The sequence below is a fragment of the Mustela nivalis genome, assembly GCF_964662115.1.
Source record: "Mustela nivalis genome assembly, chromosome: 1".
Lineage (NCBI taxonomy): Eukaryota > Metazoa > Chordata > Mammalia > Carnivora > Mustelidae > Mustela > Mustela nivalis.
In genome coordinates, this window is record NC_139020.1 from 128,537,620 (window position 1) to 128,563,662 (window position 26,043).

At 37.3% G+C, this 26,043-nt stretch overlaps 1 protein-coding gene across 1 annotated transcript in view; it reads left to right on the top strand.

Annotated features, from left to right (window-relative positions):
• Window positions 1-26,043, top strand: part of MRPL3 (mitochondrial ribosomal protein L3) — a 46,254-nt gene that overhangs the window by 11,292 nt on the left and 8,919 nt on the right. Inside the window, exons 6-8 of the mRNA XM_082688351.1 lie at window positions 7,384-7,483; window positions 9,593-9,653; window positions 22,941-23,049. Of these exons, the coding sequence (XP_082544477.1) occupies window positions 7,384-7,483; window positions 9,593-9,653; window positions 22,941-23,049 (270 nt within the window). The remainder of the gene's footprint in view (window positions 1-7,383; window positions 7,484-9,592; window positions 9,654-22,940; window positions 23,050-26,043) is intronic.

Below are 26,043 nucleotides of genomic sequence, written 5' to 3' on the forward strand. Positions count from 1 at the left end.
CAGGAATACCTGTTTTAACATATCAGACACATTTCAAAAATCTCATTTCATCCTGGCAACAAACCTCTTAGGTATAGTATTTTTATCCCCATTTTTCAGATGGGCAAATACTGCAGCTTGGAGTTACTAGTTTCAGTTAGCTTCTGCAGAGACACATGGAAGAGAGTATGTGTGCTTGGAAAGAGAAGTGTGGTATATGAACTCTTAAGTGTGTGAGTGTGCGGGCCAGTGGGGGAAGATGGTAAAGGTGCAAAGATGTACCTGTCAGGGTAGAGTGCTGAAGAGTTTAGACTTCATCGTGTAGACTCCCAGGAGCTTTCTGAATTCTTCAACTGGGGCAGTGATATTGTCAAATCATAGTCTTAGTTAATTAAATTAGAAGAATCTGGATTTAGGGAGAACATTTAGGAAGTTGTTTTAAGCACTGGGGAGAGTTGCCTAAAAGGCTTTTGACCCAAAGTAGTTGAATTGGGCTTGGAGAGGGCAGGGAATTGTACAAGACTGGCTGAGTATGTGGTAAGGGGACACCGGCTTAGAGCAATTCCTGCGTACCTAGTTCAGTGTGGATTCTGTAACCTGGAATAGTGACAGGGAAAGGGAAGTTTTGGAAGAGGAGAGAAGTGTGTGAAGTGTTTATAGAAAATTCAGGAAGAGTTGTCCTATAAATAGTGGGATATACTGATCGGTGAGTTTAAGGTGATTAAAATTGTTGGAGTCCTATAGTTTGATAGAACTAGAGGCCATTGAGGCCTGTCTCCTAAGTGTTAGAGAAGTTAACTACTTTTGCATATTAGGGTATTGTATAGTTTATATATATTTTAGTCTGCAATTGATTCTTGACAGTTTATTGGCTAATAATTTTGGAGTTTAAGTAGTTTCACAGTAATGAAAAGCACAGTGAAATATTTATGAAAACTTTTTTAAAAATGTCAGGTTTTTTCAGATGTTTGAATTTTTTAAATATGTAAATACATGCTAATCTTCGTGTAAATAATTCTTTGCTTTGATAGATGCCTGTTTTCTCATTAATTGTACTTCTGTGTTTTTGTTAATGTTTTAGCACCACTATCTATTTTCATTGCCAATTTTGTAAGTTCATGACTTTATTGCCTTGATATTTTTGAGTCAAACAAGATGTTGGGATAATCCATTCTGCTCCAACAGATCTGTAATTATTATTTCCAGAACTATGAGGTAGTGGAAAAACAAGTGGATGTGGGGTCAGAAGAGCTGAGTTCTAATTCTGACTCCTCCAATTAGCTCCCTTCACTCCACTTATTTTGAATATGTATTTTCTTACACAAGAAAACAGGGAATTGGCCTTGAAGGTTGCTAAATCCTTTTAGTTCTAAAAGTCTACATTGGTTCTCTAATGTCTTAATTCTCAAGAGAAAACAAAAGCCCCCCCCCCACCAAACGTATTTGGCAACTCAATTTATTCTATTTTATTACTTAGTGAGAAAGATGTCCTACAGATTTTATTAATACTAATAATTAAAATATTTTAGAAATGGGGAGCCTGGGTGGCTCAGTTGTTTAAGCGTCTGCTTTTGGTTCAGGTCATGATCCCTGGGTTGTTGTTTTTTCTTTTTTTCAAGATTTTATTTATTTGACAGAGAGAGAGACAGCGAGAGAGGGAACACAAGCTTGCAGAGTGGGAAAGGGAGAAGCAGGCTTCCTGCCAAGCAGGGAGCCTGATGCATGGCTCAGTCCTGGGACCCTGAAATCATGACCTGAGCCAAAGGCAGACACTTAGCATCTGAGCCACCCAGGCGCCCCTGATCCCAGAGTTCTGAGATTCTGGTTCCTTGCATAGTGGTGAGCCTGCTTCTCCCTCTTGTGTGCTCATCGTCTCTCTCTCTCTCTGTCAAATAAATCTTTAAAAAAAAATTGCAGAAATGATAGTACTTTCATACCTGAGACTGTGGTCTACATATATTAAGCTTTATTCTATTTAGTGAATATACCACACAGCTAGGTGATTTGGACACTTGATTATATTGTGGTGGATTTCCAGCCACTTACCTTACACAGATTTTTTAATTTAGTTCTCTTGTATGGAAAGTGCTACAAGGGTCTTTCTTGTTTTCCAAGGTAAACATTTTCTAGGGGCATCTGGATGGCACAGTTGGTTAAGCAACTGACTCTTGGTTCCCAGCTTAGGTCATGATCTCAGGGTTGTGGGACCAAGCCCCCCGTCAAGCTCTGCTCTCCATGCGGAGTCTGCTTAAGATTCTCCCTGTCCCTCTCCCCTGCTCATGCGTGCTTTCTTTCTCTTTCTAAAATAAATAAATCTTAAATTAAAAAAAAGGAAAAAAGAAGATAATAAATTTTCTAGGTCCAGAGGACATGTATTAACAATATTAAGAAAAAGTTTGGTCTTTGAATGACCTTTATTCAAATAAGATGTGAAAATGAAGTTTTAGAATTCTTCATAAGAATTTTGGTTCAGAAAGGAAAAAGATTTTCAAAACTAAAACTATACAAGCTTTCTCTTGTATAGTGTAACCTTTAGAGAAACTGCAAGTAAATTGGTTATAGAAGGTTTTAAAAACATAGACCTATGAATATAAAATATCAAATAGTTAAGTATTCTAAAATGAATTGACTGCATCAATTTTATTTATAATAGGGGTAGATCTGTTTTGTTTTCTGTCTTTTACTCTATAAAGAACTTAGGCCTCCAAGAAATTAGACTGTTTTGCTTTTGCTATTTTCGTAACTTATTATAAATAAAAACATAGGAAGTTAAGTAGCCTTAAAAGTTGATTAAATCAATTCATCTTAGGAGCAGAGAAGCATTTTCATTGTGAGAAGGATAATTGCAGAGAACTCGAAAGAGGGAGAAAAAAATGCAGCCTCGTAGATGGGATTATCCAAGTGTGACACTGCTGTCAGTCTTTTAAATTGCCTTCTGAAATCATTTATTTGGAAGTTAAAAAAAAAAACTTCTGTTACACTGCTGCTGCTTTCAACTCAACTTGAGCTTCTGGATTTTCTCACAACTGATACCTAATTAGTTTTATGATATTTTGATTTTTAAAAGAAAATATTATTTAATTTTAATGAAATTGGGATATAATCACGAAGTATGTATTACCTTTTATGTCTCAGTCTGTAATTACTTAGATGTTTATCTTACCATTTTGTGTTTCTGAAAAAGTAGAATTTTTTTTCTTAGAAGCTTCCTCACATACTTAGAAACTGATATTAATAAAAGAGTATGTTTTTAAAATCATCAGATAGAATATGTGAATGTCAAGAATAAATTTAAACTCTGTTCTACAATATAATGAATTTAAATCTGATACATCAGGAAAATAATTGCAATTTGCAGTTGCAAATGTAATCTCATTTTTAAATGAGAATTTATGTGTTTGCTTTGATATGGAGGAAGTGTGCATGATTGGAGTTAAAAAGTAGGGGCCTAAAGACTCCTGGATGGCTTAGTCAGTTAAGCATCTGCCTTCACCTCAGGTCGCGATCCCAGGGTCCTGGGATCAAGTCCTGTGTTGGCCTCCTTGCTCAGTAGGGTCTGCTTCTTCCTCTGATTCCTTCTTCCTCACGATTCTTGTGCTCTCTCTCTCTCCTCTGACAAATAAAATCTTTAAAAAAGAAAAGAAAAGTAGGGGCCTTAATAAGGGTGGTGTTGAATATCTGTGTTAGATTTCAGCATGTGGTAGGCAAACGTATAGGGAATGACTGGGATGAACTTATGTCATCACTCTTGGAGGAAAGGTGGAAAGGATAGCTTCTTGAGGGAACACTGTAAGGTACAAAACAACCTTTCGTGGGCATCCAGAGCAGGGCTTCTCAGGGTCTGTAGTATGTTTCCACTAGAGGTCCCCAGGGACTTCCTAGGGCTTGTGGGTTGATCCACAAATTAACATTACAGGCCAGTGCCACCCAATTTCATGTCTACCAAATGCAGCCTTCTCAGTAGGTTACAAAGTGGCACCAACAGCTTACATTTTAAACTGAAATCATCAAATAACTGAAGATTTCTGCATATTCATATATTCTGTAATTAAGACTGGCTGTGCACATACTCCATTGGATTGGGGACAGTGATGCTCGGTTTTCAGTACATCATTGGCATCGTCTTGAGTTGTTTCGGGTCTTTTAGTTGCTGCTGTTCTTGCTTTTTTTTTTTGTTCTTTTTGACTACAAATTACTCTTGGTTTGGTTTCGTAGTTTTGTTTCTTAAAGATCTGTTCATGTTCAGAATAAGTCATGATCTTTATTTAAGGCCTATAATTTTTAATAACCAGACTTGAAGATAACATTGTAAACACAGTGATGTTGTGTGCCAAGAACTGATGCAGCAGCGAGAGTGGAAAGGTGTGACTTGGTGAGGCAAATCAGAACTTCACACACAGATGGATGTCTGTCCTCCATCTTTTGTGTCTTCACCATTCATTTAGCTCACTTCTGCAGTATATGACTTGTAACTGTGCTTAGCTCTAAAGTTACAAACATAGGTGCATAAAACAGCTCGCCATCCAGGTGCTCCAGCAGGCAGGCAAATATTCATGTAAGTTGATAAGTGTAAGATAATGTGGACAATATTTGAGATATAGGCAAGGTCTAAAGATCGCATAGACCAAGGAGTAGTCTGCTCTGGCAGGGCTGCCCACGCAGGAATCAGGACAGGAAATATTACTGGAGCTGAGACTAGACATATATTTAACAAATTTTTAATGAGCTTTGGAGGTACAAGATTGGGGAAGAATTACCTCCAAGAGACTAGCTTAGGCAGGCACAAGTAAGCATATATAGAGTACTGTGGTTCCTTGACCTGCAGGTGTTTCTTTTGTGATGAGAGGGGAAGTTGAGGGGGAAAGAGCATCAGGAAGATAGATACACCTGTGTTAGTTATAGTCCCAGGAAAAAGGCACTCTTCACATCAGGAAATAGAAAGTGGAACAACTTTTTTGTCAAGTTTTTTAGCAATCTGTATCAAGAGTCTTAAGAACTAAGAAAAGGAAAAAGCCCCGGAACATTATTTTAAGGAAATGAGATATTCATAAAGTTTTCTATTCAAAGATATTTTTTATTCAAGTGTGTTTACAGTACAGAAAAAAGGGCATGGTGGAGGGAAAACCAGGTGGCAGGACATACCAGGAGCTGGGGATGTAGCAACAACTAAAGTTTCTTTTCTCAAGAGGCTTAGATTTTGGTGAGATTGGGGATGATAAAGGGAGGCCATGGCTTAGAAGATACACAATAAAAAATGTGTATCATGACAAAGAGAAGTGCTTTGTAGACTAAGGCTGAGGGGTTTGCAAGTGACAAAGTGGTGCTATTTTAGGTAGAATAATCAGGAAAGGTAAGTTAATGTTTAGATAGAGACCCGAATAAAGCGTGGGAACAAGTCCTGCAAAAATCTGAAAAGCATTCCAGGCAGGGGGAGTAGTATGTGCATAGGATCCAAGGTTATTGTCTAATGTCTTCTTGAAATGTGAGGAATGCATTGTACCTGAAGCAGGGTGAGCCAGGGGGAGAGTAATAGATGAGGTCAGATTGGACAGAACCTTGTAGACCATGTTAAGGATTTAGGATTGATTCTGCATGAGATGGTCACCATTGTGGAGACATGATTTAGCTTGAGTTTCAAAAGGATCATGCGTGACTGGAGAATAGACAATGGTGTCAGCAGTGTGGAAATTTGGGAACCAATTAGGAGGCTATTAATATAATTCAGGCAAAAGACAGTGGTTTGAGGGCAGGTGAGAAGTAATTGATGTGGGCTTTATTTTTAATAGAATCTGTAGGAACTGCTGGTGTGTGAGACATGGGATATGACAAAGAAAAGATTCAAAGGTATCCACAAGATTTTGGGTCCAAGCAGCTGAGTTATGGAGTTGCTATTTATTGAAGTTTGGAAAACCAGAGGAAAGCAGGTTTCTGGGGGGTGGGGGGGTTTGGGGGGGAGTTGAGTTCAATTTTAGACATATCAAACTTGAGTTGCTGTATGATACCAAAGTGAAATACTGAGTTAGTGGTTGTACGAGTGAATTTGTAGTTCAGAGTAGAATTTGCGATTGAAGTTAGAAATGTGGTATTGTTAGTATATGAAAGAACTGAGAGTGTGCAAGTCTCAAGGATGAGTGGTCACCTGTGCCAAGCTTTGCTGGCAGAGCCAGTGAGTTAAGTATTGACCAGTGTATTTGACCACACAGCGATGGTTGGTGACCTTGATAAGCACTTTGCATTGAGTATTCAGGGGCTGCAGGCACCTGATTAAAGTAGGTTTGAGAGAATGGGAAGATAGAAAGTAGATTGAGCAGAAGTTTTTTCAAGGAGCATTGTCTTAAGGGAGAATGGAAAGGAAACTGTAGTCAAGGTTAAGTGTTGTTTGAATGTGAGTTACTGTGACATCTTTGGATAGGATAGTTCCAGTAGAAAGGGGGAAATTGGTGATTCAGAAGGCAGTGGGAACAATTTCAAGATAAAGTGGTTGAACAGGTAAGAGAGGGGTCGGATGAGTATAGAGGGAGGGATCTGACTTCTAATAAGAGCATGGACAGTTCACTTGTCATAGTGATTTCCAGTCCCAGTTTCACATCAGAATCATAGGGCGTGCTTAAAAAGCACTGACACCTGGATGACACCTTAGATCAGTGAAATGACAGTCTCCAAACAGAAGGGCCTTAACATTGGCATTTGCTAAAACTGCGCATCTCGTGCAATCTAGCATGGGGTGTGAGGATGGGAGGGGAAGTGCTTATGTGGGCTGTTTGATTGGGTGATAAGACCTTGGGGAAATGCTCCATTTTTTCTGGGGTTTTTTTGTTTGTTTGTTTTTAGTGAAATCTCAAGCAACGTGGTTAGCTCAAAGAGGGGAGAAGGAGGGAAACATACTGGAGGTTTTAAAAGGGGTTGTGAAAAGGAAGGGGCTTTGGAGACTGTGAGAGGAATTTAAGTAGGGAAAGGTAGATTGGCCAGACCACATTTGGGACTCACTTTGAAGTTTGTGGTCATACATTTGAATGTGACTAGTATATTTTCTTCCAGCTGCTTGGAGCAGGTGCAGAGTAGACAGAGTGGAATTTCCCCAGATTGGGGTTCTTGATACTTAGAGCCTCCAGTCAGAATTCAAATATGAGCACAATGCTGTTTCTTTTCCTACAGATAAAGGTCTTTCACCATGTAATAATATATATGAGCTACGCCATGCGTCTGGTTGGATCCTGGATGTACTGGGTTATAGATCAAAATCTCACCTCCCTTAAATAGAATGTGGTGGGTTTTGTTCCTTAGGGGAACAGAATGCTCTTAATGATTTGTTCTCTGGGTTGTTAAGGCCTTGGTTTATATCTCTTTGCACAGAACTCCACCTTCAGTATCATGGGTTACTTATATGTGCTGCTTTTCCTCTAGAAATCCACATCTGTATTGGAATTTTACCAAGAACTTGGATTGCCGCCAAAACAGAAAGTTAAAATCTTTCATGTAACAGATAATGCTGTGATTAAGCCAGGTAATCTGAGGCTGGGGAAGGGAGGGAGGCAAAAATACCCAAGTATGTGATTTATTTAATGTTAGGCCTTTCAGTAAAGTTGAATCCACAATACAAAGTCCTAAACGTTTATTTTTAAATACAAAGTGGTATCTGATTTAATCACTAGGGACAAACAAGTCTTTTTCCTTTTTTGACTAGAAAGAACTGTAGAGAACTCTTTGTTTGCATTAAAGAGGGAGGAGCGCTTTTGTTTTTAGTGAACAGAGAGTTTCACATTTGGAAAAGCCACTCCAGATAAATACACCAACTTTCATTTTTTTTAACTTTTTTATTTTTCAAAATATACTAGCCTTTAAAATGTGAAGTTCACTCTGTGTAGGCTGTCATTTTAGTAGGTGAAGATTAGCTAGATTCTCACTGAGGTAGAATTTTCATGGAACAGCAAAGTGACTAATCATAGCACCTTGATGTAAAGGTTCTATCTTAAAAATTCTGAAGTATTTTACCGACTCCCTGAAATGTCAAAAAGTACGATTGGCAGCATGGTTTTATCAGTTTATGTAGTTAACAGCATTTTGACATCTTTGAACTTAAGAAAAGTTTCCTGATCTCTTCAACTTGAGTTCTAACAGATAGTAGAAGGGTTTTATAAGATTCGGTATTTTAATATCTGAACTGAATTTCACAAAGTAAATTATAATTACAATAAGCCTTATTAAGGAGTGACGGAGGATCAGCCTTGATATAAACTAGAATTAAAAGTATTTTTTGAAGTGCAGGTTTTGTTGTTTGAAGCTAAAGTGAATGGAATTAAGGTAACAAGTGTAAAAATTAAGTCCCTATTAACTTTTGTTGTAGCTCAAACCATGTGGAATTGTTTTTGTGGATCAAAAGTGGTCAGGTATCAGCAGTTAAAAGTCATTCAGCCTCCTAGAAATTGAGTCAGTTTTAATCTCCCCTATTTTTTCTTAATTCAGGGTTTTTCTTTGCCCGTACAAATCTAGGTTAGGTCCTACATTAAAGGATACTACCTTCTGAAATCCCATAGTACCTTATTCCCTGTTGTAAAACAAGCCATAATTACCATTCAGTTGCATTCTCTACTACATTGACTATGGCTTTTTTTTTTTTTTTTTTTAATAAAAGTCTCTTACTTGATGATGTTAATGTTGATTTTTCACCTAGATAATAAATTCTTGAGGTTAGGAGCCATGTCTTACCTTTTATAATTCTAACAGTACATATGGCAAGTGCCCTAGAAATATTTGCAGATTAATTGTCAAATAATTCACATAGTGTTAATTCCAAATTGATACAAACAATGTTGTGAAGGGCTTTCACTTAAAAAATTCCTCTAAATAACATTTTTTCTGGTGCATTTTAACTAAAACTCTGTTTACATACAACTAGTTTTAGAAATGTTAATATATAAAACTTGGGGTATCAATGATGACAATTTTTCAGAATTCGAAACTATCTGGGCATGTGCTGAAATAACTATATTTTATTGGTACAGTGACCAATCTGCCAAAAATCTGATATTTAGGGGCTTTATATAGATATCACCCATATGGTAATTACTGCCTAATGTACGGTGGACCTGGGTTCAAACAGTTCCTATTTTTGGGTAACTTATCTCTAATGGTTAAAAAAGATCTGATCCAGCCACAGCATTTTTTGAGTTACTCTTATTTTTATTTCGTTATACAAAAAAAGGAAGGAAAGGTATCTTAAATGTCAGTATATTATTATTTACCAAAATAACAAAGAATCATCAGACTCGTTTATTTACCATAAGAACATTGTGTTTGTCATGTGAATTGCCTATTTCAGCCAGTACCACATTGGCCTCTGTGCAGGCACAAACCCATCAGCCATCTGTGGTCTGTTAGCCTGACTCTTGAATCATGTCCTGGGACATATTGTTCTCTACCTCATGTATAGACAATTAAGGCATGATTGATGAACAGTTTTATTATTTTATTGTTGATGTTTCTAATAATTGTAATTGTGAAGAGAATCTTCTACTTTTTTTGAAATCTTTTAGTTTTCCTAGATGTAGTTTATGTTTAGTGAAGTTGTTCCCAGGCTGACAAATTTCATATTGATTGTTTTCTTTTCATAAAGGCACCCCTCTTTATGCTGCTCATTTTCGCCCAGGACAGTATGTGGATGTCACAGCCAAAACGTAGGTCCACATAACAGGTTCTTTTCCTTTTGTTTTCTTTATATATTAAAACATAAGAGTAAGTGAAAGTATAGTTCTTCAAGTCTGTGACTAAAGATTAAGTAACCATTATTCTCGTTTGTAATTTTGTAATGTTACTGACTCTACTAGATTTTAAATTGCACTGAATTAGTTGTATGTGAACATCAAGTTACAAGTTTGAAACTGAGATGCATGCTTCTTGAAATGGGACTACAAAAAAGTCACATTACTCAGGTTCTTTGTGGGTTGGGCCCACTTCTATTTTTAAGACCAAAGGCTATGTACAGTTTGATGGTGAAATAAAAATGAACAATGCTGTGGGCTTCTTTTGAGATTGTGTGATCTATAAATGCTGGTTCTTTCCAACTCTAGGAAACAGTTAAATTAGAAACATTTTATACTGTTTGTGATAGTTGTTTTTAAGGTCCCCCTAGGGTAACTATAAAACATTTTATTAACTGTGTCAAGAGCCTATGAGAAGCAGGAGGAAGTAGTGTTACACCTTAAGCCTCTGGTAGCATGGTGTTATGTCTCAGTACTAGACAAGTGAGACAGTGAGACTTCATAAAAACAAAATATTTTTTCTCCTGAAACAGGGTTTAATTTGGGAGAAATCAACACAGTTGTCACACAAATAGAAGTGATGATTTTGAGTCATATTCAGACTGGGAGAAGAAGCAGTTTTTCAGAATTTGGTTAGGGTTACTTCACTATAGAATGAAATAACCAAGCCCTTACATTTGTTTATGTAGCAGTTGCTCAGTATATGTTAGTAGAATCTGCATGACTAGGCTGAACTAAACTCCAGATATCAGCTATCGGCTATTCCTGTTTCTTGTTCTGTCAACACAGATGATAATTTTACTTCTCTTGTGTGCCTTGATTTCCTCCTTTTTTGTCATTCGACAGGGTCTGTGGCCTGTGTAATTCTGACAGTGGCCCACATGTGCTCTGCGATAGTCTTACAATCACAGTAACTGAGCCAAAGAGCTTTTATCCAAGAAAACCAGAGCCAGCATTCATTTCCTTAATGAAGTCAGTTAGCTGTACTTTATTTCCACACCATTATTGCCTACTTTCCAATATGAGCTATTGCAAGCAGCCCTTACCTTTGATGAGCTGTTTAGAAATGGAGTCAGATAGATGGACAGTACAGTGTGTCTTCCTTTGAGAGAGATTATGGACTACACCCCCGCCCCCTTTTTTTTTTCTGCTTCCTGATTGTTGCAGACTCATTCCTACTGATCGGGGCCTCTAAAATCACTTGGTCACTTTCCTTGTTCTGCCTTACCTTGGCAAGAACTCAGAATATTAGAGCTGGAAAGCTTTGGTTTGGTTAGCTGGGGAGATGTGTAATGTTGTGAATCAGATGATTTTACTTTTTAATTTCTGGATTGATCATTACATATAGTAAAGTACCTCAGTAATTCCATTAATTTACAGAGTTAATCATGTGTGACTTCCATTACATACTTTACAGATTATATGAGCTATTCCGAGAATTCCTGCAAAGTCAGAGACCTTCATTAGCCCATGCTTTGTGGTGGGATTTGTGACCAGCTTGAATTAGAGCCAAGCTTTTCAGATGCCTGTGTTCAGTAGATGTTCCATTTCAGATACTACTATTGGGTTTCTGGCTTCTTAAAAGTTATTTTTAAAGCTTCAGCATTCTTCTTGAGAGTTTAAGTGGAAAGGAAAGTTTTTTAGTTTTGTTTTAAGATCATGTACCTAGAAACCAAGTCTGTAAAGCCTGGTGCCAGCCTTGGGACTAGGTAGCTGATAAGAGCTGGAAGAATAACTTCTGGAATTTAAAGAAGTTGCCATTCAATTCTGGAGAAGGGAGGACCTTCATTTGAGAAGATCTCACTGTTGTGTGGGCTGCAATACAGTGTTCTGTTTGACTTCCACTGTGTGAAGTCAGGGGAGAGAGTTGACCACACATGGCTGCACTTTACTGTGGTGGGTGTGCCTATATGTGTTATTGCCTGAGGTCAGATGACTTTGATTTTTTAAAAGATGAATGTTTCCAGTGACTGTTATAGCTGACATGGTGTTATGGCCTCAAGATGTCCATGTTTGTAAATATGTAGGAGTCTTTGTCCTCCTCATGAGGATCTGTTTTGAATTCCTTCCCAGGGCAGCATTGGCTCTTCAGTTCCATCCAGTCCTAGTTGCTGCTACCTCTTCTCTTTGCCTCTGACAGGTTGTGGGGAGCATACACATGCACCTGCTTGCTTTTCTTTTTTTCTTTTTAAATTGTCTCCTTTTCCTGATGCTTCCCATTTTAGAGAGTTAAACTTCTTCACAGCCAGTGAGAATGTTCTTTTCCTTATTGACTGTAAATGGAACCATCATCTTTTGGGAATAGATTCCAAGTACTCACTCTCCGTTCCTTACTGTGGCTCACTTACAGCCAATGTCCTCCATTTCCAGCCCCTGTTTCAAATGTTTTGAAATGTCTGAGTCCCATCTTCTTGATTATTAATCCTGCTAGAAAAAGTTGTGCAGTGACATGGATAGGTCAGATGATGAGGGACATGGATTTACAGGCAGGAGCAGTGGTTGTCACACTTGAATAGCTTTCTGAACGCTCCCCCCCACACACACACAGCCACACATGCACACACATGTGCACACACACAGAGATCTTTTTTTTCCCCCAGTAGATCAAGGGCAGTACCTGATAATTTGCATTGCTAACAAGTGCCTAGGTGATACAGATGCTGCTAGTCCACGGACCACACTTTGAGAAACCCTGGCCTGGTCAAGGGCTCACCAGTGGAACTGCCTTTCCTTGCCTACTCCTTTACCCAGCTTAGAATCCTAATCCCTTCCTTTCCCTAAACCTGTACTCAAATTATTATATTGAAACATCTGTTTTAAAGCAAGTAAATTTAATCAGCTCAGTTTCAAATAACAGTGTCAGTAGAAGTAGGCCTATTTAGTACTCAAATTTTAGTTAGCATAAAACTGAAAATTGGTCTCTTTAGTAATCAGTTGGCTTCATCATCATCTTTCCATTAGAAAAGAAAAATCTCAAATCTCTAATTGAAAATCTTCATTTTTCCTCATACTGTAATAATTATATTTGTTAAATCTACACTTATATTTTGGGTATTTCAAGTTTGGTGTTTTTTTTTTTTTTAACCTTATACCTTCAATTTTAATTGCTTAACTAAACATATTTTTGAGATAACTAAGAAAATTTAAAAATACTGTATAATTTAAGAAAATAAACTCTTTATAGAATATCTGCTTTGAGGGTGAAATTATCTGCATTTTTTAGAGTCACCAGTGACCAACAGTAGCAGCTTCTTGAGGTCTTCCCTAAAATTTTTAAATGTTTCTGTGTTATTAATTGCATTGGGAAATCTGCTTGCATTGAAAGATACATTGTATTTACCTGTTCCACATTGGCTATAATTCATTATACAAATAAGTATTTACCAGTGTTTCTTTGGAATGTGAGGTAAATACATATTTACCAGAGTTCATTTTAATTTTTACATTTATCTTATTTTATTTTATTTTTAAAGAATTTATTTATTTGTTTGACAGAGAGAGATCATAAGCAGGCAGAGAGGTAGGCAGAGGGGGCGGGGGAAGCAGGCTCCCTACAGAGCAGAGAGCCCAATGCAGGGCTCGTTCCCAGGACCCTGAGATCATGACCTGAGCGGAAGGCAGAGGCTTAACCAACACTGAGCCACCCAGGCGCCCCTAATTTTTACTTTTATTTTGGAAATAGTTTTTTGTGCAGAGGGTTTGAGAATCTAAACTCAATTTAGATTAATGGGGAAAATGTTTACATCTAATATATAAAACCATTCTAGCAGAATAACTTTTTAGTTGCATTATGCTGTTAGCAGCTAATAAAGCCCTATCTTCAAAATATCACAGTTTTGTGTAATTCATTCTAAATACGATTTTAAGACTAGTGTGTATCATGATGTGTCCCCTCACACCCTGCCCTAGCACCTTTTAATAGTTTCTGTTCTTGTTCTGTAATGGCAATTACATTCCAGCGTAACTTCTAATAGATAATGGTTCAGGGTCTAACATTCTCCCTTTCTTTCACTCTTCGTTTTGAGGAAGAAATAGCTATGGATAATGTGTAAATAGTGTGTGAGATGGGGTGGGACTGTTGATTCTGTCCTCAACATAGCCCATTGTTTTGTGGTGGATCTTAATGGTGCTTTTTGTAGATTTTCTTAAAAAAGGAAAGAAGTCAGGAAAGAATGAAAGAAAGAGTAAACAAAAAACAGTAAAAATGCACTCTGCTTTATTAGGGGGAAACACTTAGGTCCTTGTCTGAAAGGACTTGAAGGACACTGATGGTGGTGATATCTCCGTAACAGGGGGCATGTGTGGTGCACTTTCCTGCCAGGTGTTTTATTAAGCTTTGAGTTGGGACAGTGGCATGCCTGAAGGTTTTTTTTTTTTTTCTGGAAGTCTGGAATTTATTTTTTTATTCCCTTATTTATTTAAATTCTCAAGCCCACATTGAAGTCAGAAAAAGTTCATTCAACTATTTTCAAAAGATTCTTTCCTTTCTGGATAAAGTATAATCTAACAGTCTTGTCTCTAAGTCTGGGCCAATTAGAACAACCCATATAGGGCACCTGGGTGGCTCAGTGGGATAAGCCTCTGCCTTTGACTCAGGTCATGATCCCAGGGTCCTGAGATTGAGCCCCGAGTCGGGCTCTCTGTTCAGCGGGGAGCCTGTTTCCCCCTCTCTCTTTGCCTGCTGCTCTGCCTACTTGTCATCTCTCTCTCTCTCTGTCAAATAAATAAAATCTTTTAAAGAAAAAAAAAAAGAAAGAACAACCCCTGTATTTTCAGACGTAATCTTACTACGTTAAAGTTGTCAGTGCTCTTTCAATTCTTACTGCCCTTTGGCTTCAAAATAGAAAAATAGGTGCTTACCTTGATAATGTTATCCCTGGTAGTAGAAATGAAAGGAGCGAGGGAGATCAGATGACTGGTAGAGCACCTTTGCACATTTACTGAGATTTGGTTAATTTGGGTTCTTTCGTTAAAATACCACATTATGTACAGAAATATTGTTGCCCATCAAGGTTTTTTTTTTTTTTAAGATTTTATTTATTTATTTGACAGACAGAGATCACAAGCAGGCAGAGAGGCAGGCAGAGAGAGAGAAGAGGAAGCAGGCTCCCCACAGTGCAGAGAGCCCGATGCGGGGCTCAATCCCAGGACCCTGGGATCATGACCTGAGCCAAAGGCAAAGGCTTTAACCCAGTGAGCCACCCAGGCGCCCCCCATCAAAGTCTTAAAGTGATTAAAACACCAGGTGGATTTTAAAAGAGCAAAAACTCTTTGAGCTCTGTGCCCAGTCCTTCACTCTGTCAGAAACCTTCCCCACTAGCCGACTGTCCTTCTGTTTGCAGCAGATGTTTGCTCAAACTCTAGGAGGGGAAAACAAGGCATGTGCTGTGTTGAGGATACAGTTGCTGTTTGGCCCTATACATTCCAATTTTGTCTTTTTTAATAAGTTACTTTATTTACTGTTATTGAAAGCAGTACATTTTTTAAGCATAGTAATGAAACAGTTTTTAAAATGAGTGACTAAACTGTAGAAGGAAATCATCTCTATTAAAAAAATCCTTTTCAAATCAGTCAAAAGTGAATGTCTGTTTCAAGATAAAGGAGAGTTTGAAGGGTGGTGTTTTAGGGTTATATTTTGTTGTTTTTTGTTTTAAAGATTTGTATAGTAATCATTTATAATAGCCTTTTAACTCTAGGAAATAACTTTTTTTTTTCCCTAAAAATCAGCAAAGTTAAGGCCTAATTTGAGGCAGGGAATGGCTGAAAGCATGGGTTTTGCTTCTCAGTAGCTGTGTGACCTAGGTAGCTTTATCAACTCTTTGTTGTCTCATTTTTAACATAAGAACAATTATAGCATCTACCTCATAGCCATGTTGTAAGGACTGAGTGAGATGATGCACAGAAAGCTATTAGGTCAGGGCCTGGCATGTATAAATGCTCAGGAGTATTAGCTAGTATCACTGTTGTTGATACTATTGCTTATTAATTTGTTTCAGATTTTAAAAGGAAAAATCTTTTTGCAATAGGAGATATCTTTTAAAATGAAGAAAAAACATGAAGTCATTAGGAATTATATTGTGGGATTTTCTAATATGTCTAGCTATTGTGTTCTTAAGACTGACTTGTATAGCAAAGTTGTAGCTTTACAAGCACTCTAGGTAATTTTAAGATTGCATACTACCTGCTACATCTAGAATTTACTGAGTAACAAGAATGCCTTTGAAATAGCTTCATGCCATTCCAATGTGCTGGATGTTTTTCCTATTGTTGCTCTATTCTGTTTCCAAAGAGGCAATATGACCTGGGTTGAAAGCATGGCCACATGCTTCCATTTACCAGGGATCTGTCCTTGGGTAAGTGGCTTAACATGTCTGAGTGTAGATTTCATTGTCTTTACTGTGGGACATGCATGGGAGCATGTGGTTTCTACGATTCCTTTTGTTCCAAAAAATTATTTATGAAAAATAATCCCTCAGTTTTCCAAGTGGTATAATTTACCTATATTCATGAAGAAGAAGTAAGACATAATAGTAGATTCAACACACAGCAATATGGTCTTCTGGTCCTTGAAGAAAGTGGTATGGCTAACGACCTGCACAAGATTGTTACATCCTTCCGTTATGAAATTATTTAGTTATTTGAGATTTCTTTTTTGAGAAATTCACATTAAACTTAGGACATCAAGTATGGTTTTCTGGGTTTATTTAGGACAGCCAGGAAATGCTTCCTTTCTTAAGAGGACTCAGAGGAATCACTGCACATTTGGCTCTTTGTACTGTTAAATAAGTTAGATTTGAAGTTGGGAGGCTATAAGCAATGCGCTCTTAGCATTCACTTGTTGATAAAAATGTTCCCAGATATTGATGGGAGGTTTATGGTTTTCAGACAGAAACAATGCATTGTACATTTCAGGTCATGCTGTCACAAACTCATCCTAGAAAGCAACAGCTATATAGCTATTTCATGCCAGCTTTTAACGAAATGTGATAGAGCACAAAGCAACTGAAAAATTTCCCATGCCTTACTTGTGGGCTCAGGAGCCGTACATCACTGATTAAATAGGTTTAGACACACCGAATTGGTAGAAATTGACTCCCAGAGTTTACAGGGGTCTTCAGAAATACTTTATCCTTGGAATGTGTGGAGATGAAAGTAGGTAGATAATCTCTATCTCCATGAGTTTGTTGAAATGAGAAGCTGTAATTAAAGATTAAAATGTTTGTGCCTTAGTAGTTTATCATAAATTAAAAGCTAATTCTGATGGAGATAGTGAATTAGCTCATAGGGTCTTTTATATGCATGTAATTTATTTTAGTAAAAATTGTCCTTTTTTGTTTACTAAAAAAAATTTTTTAATTGAAAGCTTTTGGGTGTTTGAATCTAAAACATAGCAAAGTAATGTTAAATTATATCCAACAAGAAATTCTTTTGATTATTGATTTGTACTTTATGCCTTTATATTCCACATTACTTTTTCACAAGGAGAGATACCATCTTACTCTAATGAGTTCTCGGTCACTCAACTTTATAAAGAAGCATCTCAGTCATGATTTTGACCAGAACCTAATATGAATCTCCATGTCCCTGTATTCGTATGTAATGTTTAACCATAGAGAAGCTGGTTTTAAACCAATGATTTCTTCATCTTCCACCCTCACCTCCATAAAAATATGACCTGATCTTGGGGCATCCTTAGAGAAGTCAAGAGTCTTCTCTTCCATTTAGTACTACTCAGTTACCGGTTCTCTGAGGGATTATGTACAAGTGAGTTAAACTTTTTATAGCTTTAAATTAGCTAAAGAGAGAACATGAAAGCTTAATTTAGAAATGGTTCTGATATAAAAACCTCTACTTACAGCATGGGTTTTGATTCCTTTTAATAAAGAAAATCAAGTATTTTGTAGCCCATGCGACACTTGGTAACAAACACTTTTGGTTCTCTTTTCATGGTTAAAAGTAGAAGGACAGTGCAGTGAGATGGGCGTGTGAATCTGAGGGAACAGAATGAGCAAGACAGGAAAGAGAGTGATGTACTTAGGAATTCACAGAGTAATCTGCTACCGTGAGGATTCGTGAAAGGTTGACTGGACCCAGTTATAAAAGGCCTTATATGCCCCAAGCTCAAGAAGTTACTGTGAACCACTTAAGGTTATGGTTTAGTTTGCTTTTATTTTTTGTTGCTGTTTTGCTTTTTAAAGCAGGGGACAGCTTATGTGAAAAGACTTGTCTTGGGAATGTCACTCTAGTGACTGTGAAGGAGGATAGCTTGAAGAGAGAGAGATGTTAACTTCCTGTGTCTGAAACATTAAAATTGAATGGCTGGGGTACTTCTGGTTGGATCTGATCAGTACATCTGCTAAATGGGATAGTAGCAGAATTCTTGCCAGGGGGCAAGATTTGTGGAACTCCGGCTTGTTAGTAATAGACTTAAGAATCAGCCGACTTTTTTCAAAGAGCCAGATATTAAATATTAGAGTTACAAGCACTATGTTCTCTGTTAAAACTGCTCAGCTTTGCCATTATAGCTCCATAGCAGCTGTAGGCAATAAGTAATAAAAGTACAAAGCTGTGTTCCAGTAAAACTTTTTATTTACAAAACAAGTGGCCACTGCAGGTCAACCTCTGATGTAAACCCTATTGAAAAGAGAGTCAGCAACAGGTTTCTATAACCATCTTTTCATGTCGCAGCAAAGGGAAAGGAATGTCTCAAGGAGCATTAGGGAAGCAGGAAAATAGGGAGGAAATGATGATTGAGAGTATTGGGGGAGGGTGGTAAACAGGGAGAATAGAGGACTACTCTTTCTCTTCAAAAAAAGGCCATAGAAATTTGAATACTGACTAGGTATTTGATATTAAAAAATTACTAATATTTTTAGATTATGATCATGGTATTGTGGTTTTGTTTTTAAAAAGGATCCTTGGGGCGCCTGGGTGGCTCAGTGGGTTAAAGCCTCTGCCTTTGGCTCAGGTCATGATCCCAGGGTTCTGGGATTGAGCCCCGAGTTCGGCTCTCTGCTCAGCAGGGAGCCTGCTTTCCCCCTGCCCTCTCTGCCTGCTTTTCTGCCTACTTGTGATCTCTGTCAAATAAATAAATAAACAATCTTTAAAAAAATAAATAAAAAGGATCCTTAAAAGATATCTATGTTAAAATATTTTTGAATGAAATGCTGTATCTGGGATTTGTTTAAAAATAATCCATTGGGGGGCGCCTGGGTGGCTCAGTGGGTTAAGCTTCTGCCTTTGGCTCAGGTCATGGTCTCAGGGTCCTGGGAACGAGCCCCACATGGGGCTCTCTGCTCTGCGGGGAGCCTGCTTCCTTCTCTCTCTCTCCCCCTGCCTCTCTGCCTACTTGTGATCTCTCTCTGTCAAATAAATAAATAAAATCTTAAAAAAAAAAAATAATCCATTGGAGTTGCAGAGGAGGGGAATAGATGAAACAGAATAGGCCTTGAGTTGATAATGTTTGACCCTGGGTAATGGGGTACATAGGGATTCACTGTACTAGTCTCTCTGCTTTTCAGTATGTTTTAAAATTTTCTATAATAAAACAATATTTTAATAAAACTCTTTGGATTTGGGAATTAAGGGGGCACAGTTTGCTTCCCAAAGTGGAGAAAGAGGGATACCAAAGAGAGAGATAAAAGAAGCCCATGTTGAGGGAAAGCCTCAATGATGAGAATTTGGGGGGAAGTTCTCCAACGACTCAGAATGAATCAAATTGAGAGCACTCTTCACCTTTGAACATTTTGTTTTACGCCCTATAGAAATATATCTAGAATCATGGAGTCAAGGGCACTTTCCCACAAAGTGGGGAAATACATGATGGGTTTGTATTGAAACCTGTGTATCTGCTGGTAGACATTTGTGCTTTTGACGTATGACGTAGTATACCAAGGGAATGAAACTCACATAGCAATAATTTCTAGAATGCAGTGGGAAACATTAAATTATGCATTTTCTTCTGTGAGATACTTAGGACTATTGTACCTCTGAGCCCCTCCTCCCCTTTTCTTAATACCATCTTAAACTTTACAAAAGGCATGCCCATTCACAACATTTGGAAACTATAGGACAAAATAAAGGAAACTAATTATCTTTCTTCCTAAGACACAGCGATAGCCAATAACAAAATAACTCTGACTTTTCTAGATTAGGCACACGGGTTAAACAAAAAACCCTTTCTAAGCTTAAAGTGTACTAAGGGAAAATGGACTGAGAAACAGGGACAGTAGTCTCCTAAATTTAAATAGGATCTCTGAGTTTTTTAATGAATTTTTGGTTTATCAAGTATAAATGCTCTAAATATATTTCTGTGTTTTCTTAATTTTCTGATCTGTCTCACTAAATATGGAACTTCTCACACTGTGTTCCTTCTGACTTGAATTTTCCTTTATTTGATTTTTTTCCTGCTAACTAAAAACTGCAGCATAAAAGGGATAGAGGAAATAAAGCATGTTTGCTACATGCTGTGTATCATTGTTCTATAAAGGTTTTCTTTTATGTGACCTATGAAAACCTTGTATTTGAAATGTGCCTGGGTAGGCTAAGTATAGATCAGTTCTCTTCTTGGCTTTTGTTTTGTTTTGTTTTGTTCTTAAGTTGGGTGACAACTGAGAGAACTAGTAGAATAGATACCTGAACCACCCATGGATCAACAGGTGCACTCTATTCTCCATAATCTGAATTAAGCCAGTAATTTGTCATGTCATTTGCATTTGTCCTTTCGTTTAAAGGTTATTTATTGAAGAGGTTCCCATTGTACACAGTTTAACAACATGATGCATTCTAAAGCTAGATTGAAAAACAGTCTGTAATTAGCTCACAGATAATTAGCACTTTCAGGATGCCACTTTCTTCTTACAAGCATTTACTCTTAAAATGAGCTAAAATATCTTCTGTAATTTACCTGGCATTTGTTTTATTGGTGCTCATACTAGCACTCTTTCTTTTTAAGTGAATCGATGAATCAGTTTGAGATCTCAGAAGGTACCAGCAAACTTTCTACCAAGAATGGCCAGTGATAGAATGTGGTTATTTTAAAAAACATGGTCAGTTTAGGTTAGTGTTACCAGTCCCCTCTTTCTATCTTTAAAGTGTTAATTTGCCAGACAGTATCTGTAGGCTAAAATGACTTTGTAGGTATTTCTTCTTTATTTTTAAATTGCCAAGCTTTTTATTTTTCAAATATGTTCTAAAATTCAGCATTAATTAGAAATATTTAAGTTTCTAAAGCAAACTTTTCAGTAAAATATTTGTTATCATAGTTTCTGTTTTTATATGTTAATGTCCTTGCACACTTTATAGTGGGTTTTTTATTTAATATATTTTAAGTGCTGTTTTAGCTCTTTGACTAGGAATAAACATTATTTTGATTTTTTAAGGTAAAGCAGAATTATGTGCACATCATAAGTGATGAGTTCAGTTGAGTAATGTAAAGAAAATGATGTAAACTATGTTTAAATTTTCCATATATAAGTTACTTTTGACATGCAGTTTGATAATCTGCTGTTTCCATTGTTTTTATGCTGAATTATTAATTTATTAAAACAGTTATTTGTGTGGGCTTACTTTAATCCATTACTCTCTGGTAATTTATTAAACGCTTAGCAAAGTCCTTATGGAAATAACATGGTTTTTATTTTATGCTTTGGGTCCTTTTTGCTAGTGACCTGCACATGCAGTGTCTTAAAATAATCAGCTTTGTTAGAGTTAGGGAACATGACATTAAATATAGGTTGACATCAGGGCACCTGGGTGGCTCAGTTGTGAAGCATTTGCCTTTGGCTCAGATCATGATCCCAGAATCCTGGGAATGAGTCCTTCATCGAGCTCCTTATTCATGAGGGAGCTGCTTCTCCCTCTTCCACTCCCTCTGCTTGTGTTACTTCTCTCAGCGTCTCTCTCTGTCAGATAAATAAATAAAAAAAATCTTAAAGAAATAAAAATAGGGTGACATACTATCTAATGAAATGTGAAGAAGGTGTTAAAGAGTATGAAAATATGTCCAGTATAGTATTGCAATTCATTCTAGCCATTTTGTTTTATCTTCATATTGATATATTTGACAGAGACAAACTTTAATAATTCCCAACTTAAATTTTCAGCTTTCTACTTGCATCACAGAATGCTTCTCTGCAATTTCAAATCTGCAATTCTCTGCAATTTCAAATTCTCCAGATTTCAAATCTGGAATTTGAAAATAGAGTTGTTTCATTTAAAAATTGATTTTTAAGAAATTGCTGGTCTCTGATTCTGTTTCTCTGTGAGCTTCCTATTCCAGCCTTGAGACCAAGATGTTTCTGTTATCTGTAAAAGTAAAATTTGTCCAGCATTAGGGCATTATTATTGTTTTATTTATTGTTATATTATTTACTGCCACTTAACACATGACCCCAAAACATAACAGCTTAAAATAATGAACAGTTATTTTCTCACAGTTTCCGTGGTCAGGAGTCCCAGTACAACTTAGCTGAGTACCTGTGGCACCTAGTCTCCCACAGGGGTTACAGTCAGGCCATCAGTCAAGGCTGCAGTCATCCCGGTTCAGCTTGGGGAGCACTGCCTCCAAGCTCACTAATGTGGCCTTTGGCAAGCCTCAGGACCACAGTCGTTGGCTGGAGACCTCTTTACCAATGACTCTCCATGGGAAATGACAGCTGACTTCCTTCACAGTCTCGAGGGAAGACTGTGCCAAGTTGGAAGCCAGGGTCTCTTTCTAACCTAGTGTCAGAAGTGACGTCTTATCATTTGCCATAGTTTATGCCTTAGACATGAGTTCCTAGGTCCACGCAGACTCCACGAGAGGTGATTACAGAAGGGCATGAATACCAGGAGATGGAGCTCTTAGTGATTTCCTACCCCAGAGCTTATGAGTACTTGGGAATTTCTGAAAATTTACCACTTTTACTGTGTTGTTTCACAGGATTGTGATGCTAAAACTCCCTGTTCAGAAAGAACTCCCTTTGCTTAACTTGTTCTTGTCTCATCATCTTGAATTAATCATCTTATACGGAGTGAGGCTCCAGGAAGGGGTACAAACTAGGGCACGGATAAATGTTCATTTGCAGTTTTTCTTGCATAGCTTTTCATAGGTATTTAGATAAGCAGCATTGTTAAAACTCTAAGGTACTATTAAGGAAATGCACAATTAGGAATATTCTGTACTCTGTTTATTATATAAATTCTAATGTTTATCTTGTTCAGCATTGGTAAAGGTTTTCAAGGTGTCATGAAAAGATGGGGATTTAAAGGCCAGCCTGCTACTCATGGTCAAACAAAAACTCACAGGAGACCTGGAGCTATTTCAACTGGTGTAAGTATAACTTAGTGTTCCCCTTTTTATTTTATTTATTTATTTTTTTTTTTTAAAGATTTTTATTTATTTATTTGACAGAGAGAAATCACAAGTAGATGGAGAGGCAGGCAGAGAGAGAGAGAGGGAAGCAGGCTCTCTGCTGAGCAGAGAGCCCGATGCGGGACTCGATCCCAGGACTCTGAGATCATGACCTGAGCCGAAGGCAGCGGCTTAACCCACTGAGCCACCCAGGCGCCCAGTGTTCCCCTTTTTAATGCGGAATATTCACCTTCGATGCATAGAGTGCTTTAGTCTGTCCTTGGGGTCAGGTCACATTATTTTAATCTGACTCCAGGTGGGTCACAGTACTTGTCACATTTTTATGGGTCCTGGCCTCACTTACTTTGCAGACCCAGACTTGAATCATTTAGTAACAACCCCCATACTTAAAACCAGCATTCTTGGTACTTTCCTGCATACTTTCTCACTTCCATCTCTGCCTCCCATCCTACCCTTTGAAGTCAGGGATTAGAATGTCCTTCTATCTGCCACACCAGTTCCTTCACAAATTCATTTATGTGTCAATACAGTTGGGAAGGATTGTCAAGGACAGTATCGTGGTACAAGGGAAGAGTAATAGAGAAGAAATGTAGAAACAGTAAGAGCACAGAAAATGGAGAAGGACTTTTATATTCTGAAATAATTTTCTGTAAGTTGTAGGATTGAATGGAAAAGTAAATATATTGATAATGGGGGCAAGTTTCTCTCTACTAGGAAAGGATATTCAGGTATGAAAAGGAGGGAAATTAGAACAAACCCTAAAGTGTTGAATTCAGATTGAATGTATCCATGTACATTTACTGTATGCGTATATAAAGAAAGAGAAATAGATATAGATAGGTATGTGTGTATATATTTATTCCTTAGCTCACCCTACTGAAAGAACCTAAAAGCGAAAGTATTCTATAGCAGCAAGCCACATCTAGAGCCTAGATCTTGGTTTCTAAATATCATTGCCCACTGAAAGGAACTTGGGCTCATTGGTGAAATGGCCAGTTTCATGTATGGGGCAGGAGTATAAGATGAACCCAAAATAGCTTGTTCAAGAAAGTGAAGAATCTGATTTACAGCTTGGTAACTATAGTTAATAATGCTGTAGTATGTATTTAAAGGTTGCTAAGAGAGTGGATCTTAAAAGTTCTCATCACAAGAAAGGGTTTTTGTAAGTATGTACGATATTGGGCGTTAACTAGACTTACTGTGACCATTTCACAACATAGGCAAATATTGAATCATTATTTTGTACATCATAACCTAATATAATGCTGTAGATCAATCAGACCTCAGTAAAAAAATACTTCCTTTAGAAATTAAAATAATAAGGAAGAAAGAAAGGAACTGCTTTAAAAATGATGGCACATGAAAAGGACACAGCAGTCATCTAAAATGAGCTCCCACTTAAAAAGCTTGGAACAGTTTGATCTAAAAATGTAAAAAATAACAGAAAATGGAATAAAATTAGAATTGATGATCTCACATTGGTATAGATGAATAAAGTGAATGGTTAGGTTAATAAATGGGAGAAAAGGGACTGCTCTTCTTTGCGGTATAGTATTAGCAAATAAATGTAGAAGGAATGATGGAGTTAGAATTTCACTTTTGACAGCCATTGTAGGAATAATTGATTCAGCCAGGAATTATCAGTGGATGCTGAAACAAGTGGTGAAAACTTGATGGAGATAAGTTATATACAGAGTCCCTAAAACAACTCTCAATTAGTTACAAAGGGGAAAGATAAAAGGCTTAGAGTGGATTAACCTAGTGAATACAAAAGGAACAAAAAAGAACACATCCTCATTTCTGTGGCGGTTTCAGCCAGAAATGCATCACCTGAAGTAGATTATGGGAAAACATTAGACCCAAAGTGAATGAGAATCTATAAAATAATTGGTTACAAAATAATCAGCTTCAGAAATGTCAAGATCATGAAGGACAAAGGCTGAGGACCTGCTCCACATTTGAGGAGACTAAACAGACATGACAACAAATTACAGTATAGAATTCTGAAGTAGATCCTGGACTTGGGAGCATTATTGGGGTAAAATTTAGAATGTGGACTACAGATTAAATAATAATTATTTTTTAGTTTTATAACTGTACTGTGGTTATATGAGAGAATTTTCTTATTCTTAAGAAATACACACTGAAATACTTGCAGGTAAAGGAGCATCATGTCTGCCATCAGACTTTAGATCATAAGGGGAGGGTATGCATGCATAGAAGTAGAGGGAATGGTAGAGCAAATGGAGCAAGATTTAAATACTTGGTGAATTTGGGTAAAAAGTTTGAGAGTTTTTTTTGTATTTTACAACTTCTTTATGAATGTGAAATTATGCAGTTATAAATTATATGAAAATAAATTGTTATAAAAATTAGATCATAGATATAAATTTAAGAGTTAAACTATAAAAGTCTTTTAAGAAGATGCAGGAGTAACTCTATGACCTTGGGTTAGGCGAAGCCTGAGATAGGACACCAAAAATACAAGTAACAAAAGAAAATACAGATAACTTAGGCTTCATCAAACTTTAAACTTTTCTGTTGCAAACAGTACAATCAAGAAAATGAAAAGACAGGGCGCCTGGGTGGCTCACTGGGTTAAAGCCTCTACCTTCTTCTCAGGTCATGATCCCAGGTCTTGGGATGGAGTCCCACGTCAGGCTCTCTGCTCAGCAGGGAGCCTGCTTCTCCGTCTCTCTCTGCCTGCCTCTCTGCCTACTTGTGATCTCTGTCTGTCAAATAAATAAATAAAATCTTTAAAAAAAAAAATGAAAAGACAGCTCACAGGATGGAAATATTTGCAAATCATATATCTGCTAAAATTTATAATCCAAAATATGAAAATATAACCCAATTCAGGGCGCCTGGGTGGCTGAGTTGGTTAAGCAGCCAACTCTTGATTTTGGCTCAGGTCATGATCTCAAGGTCCTGAGTTTGAGCTCCACATTGGCT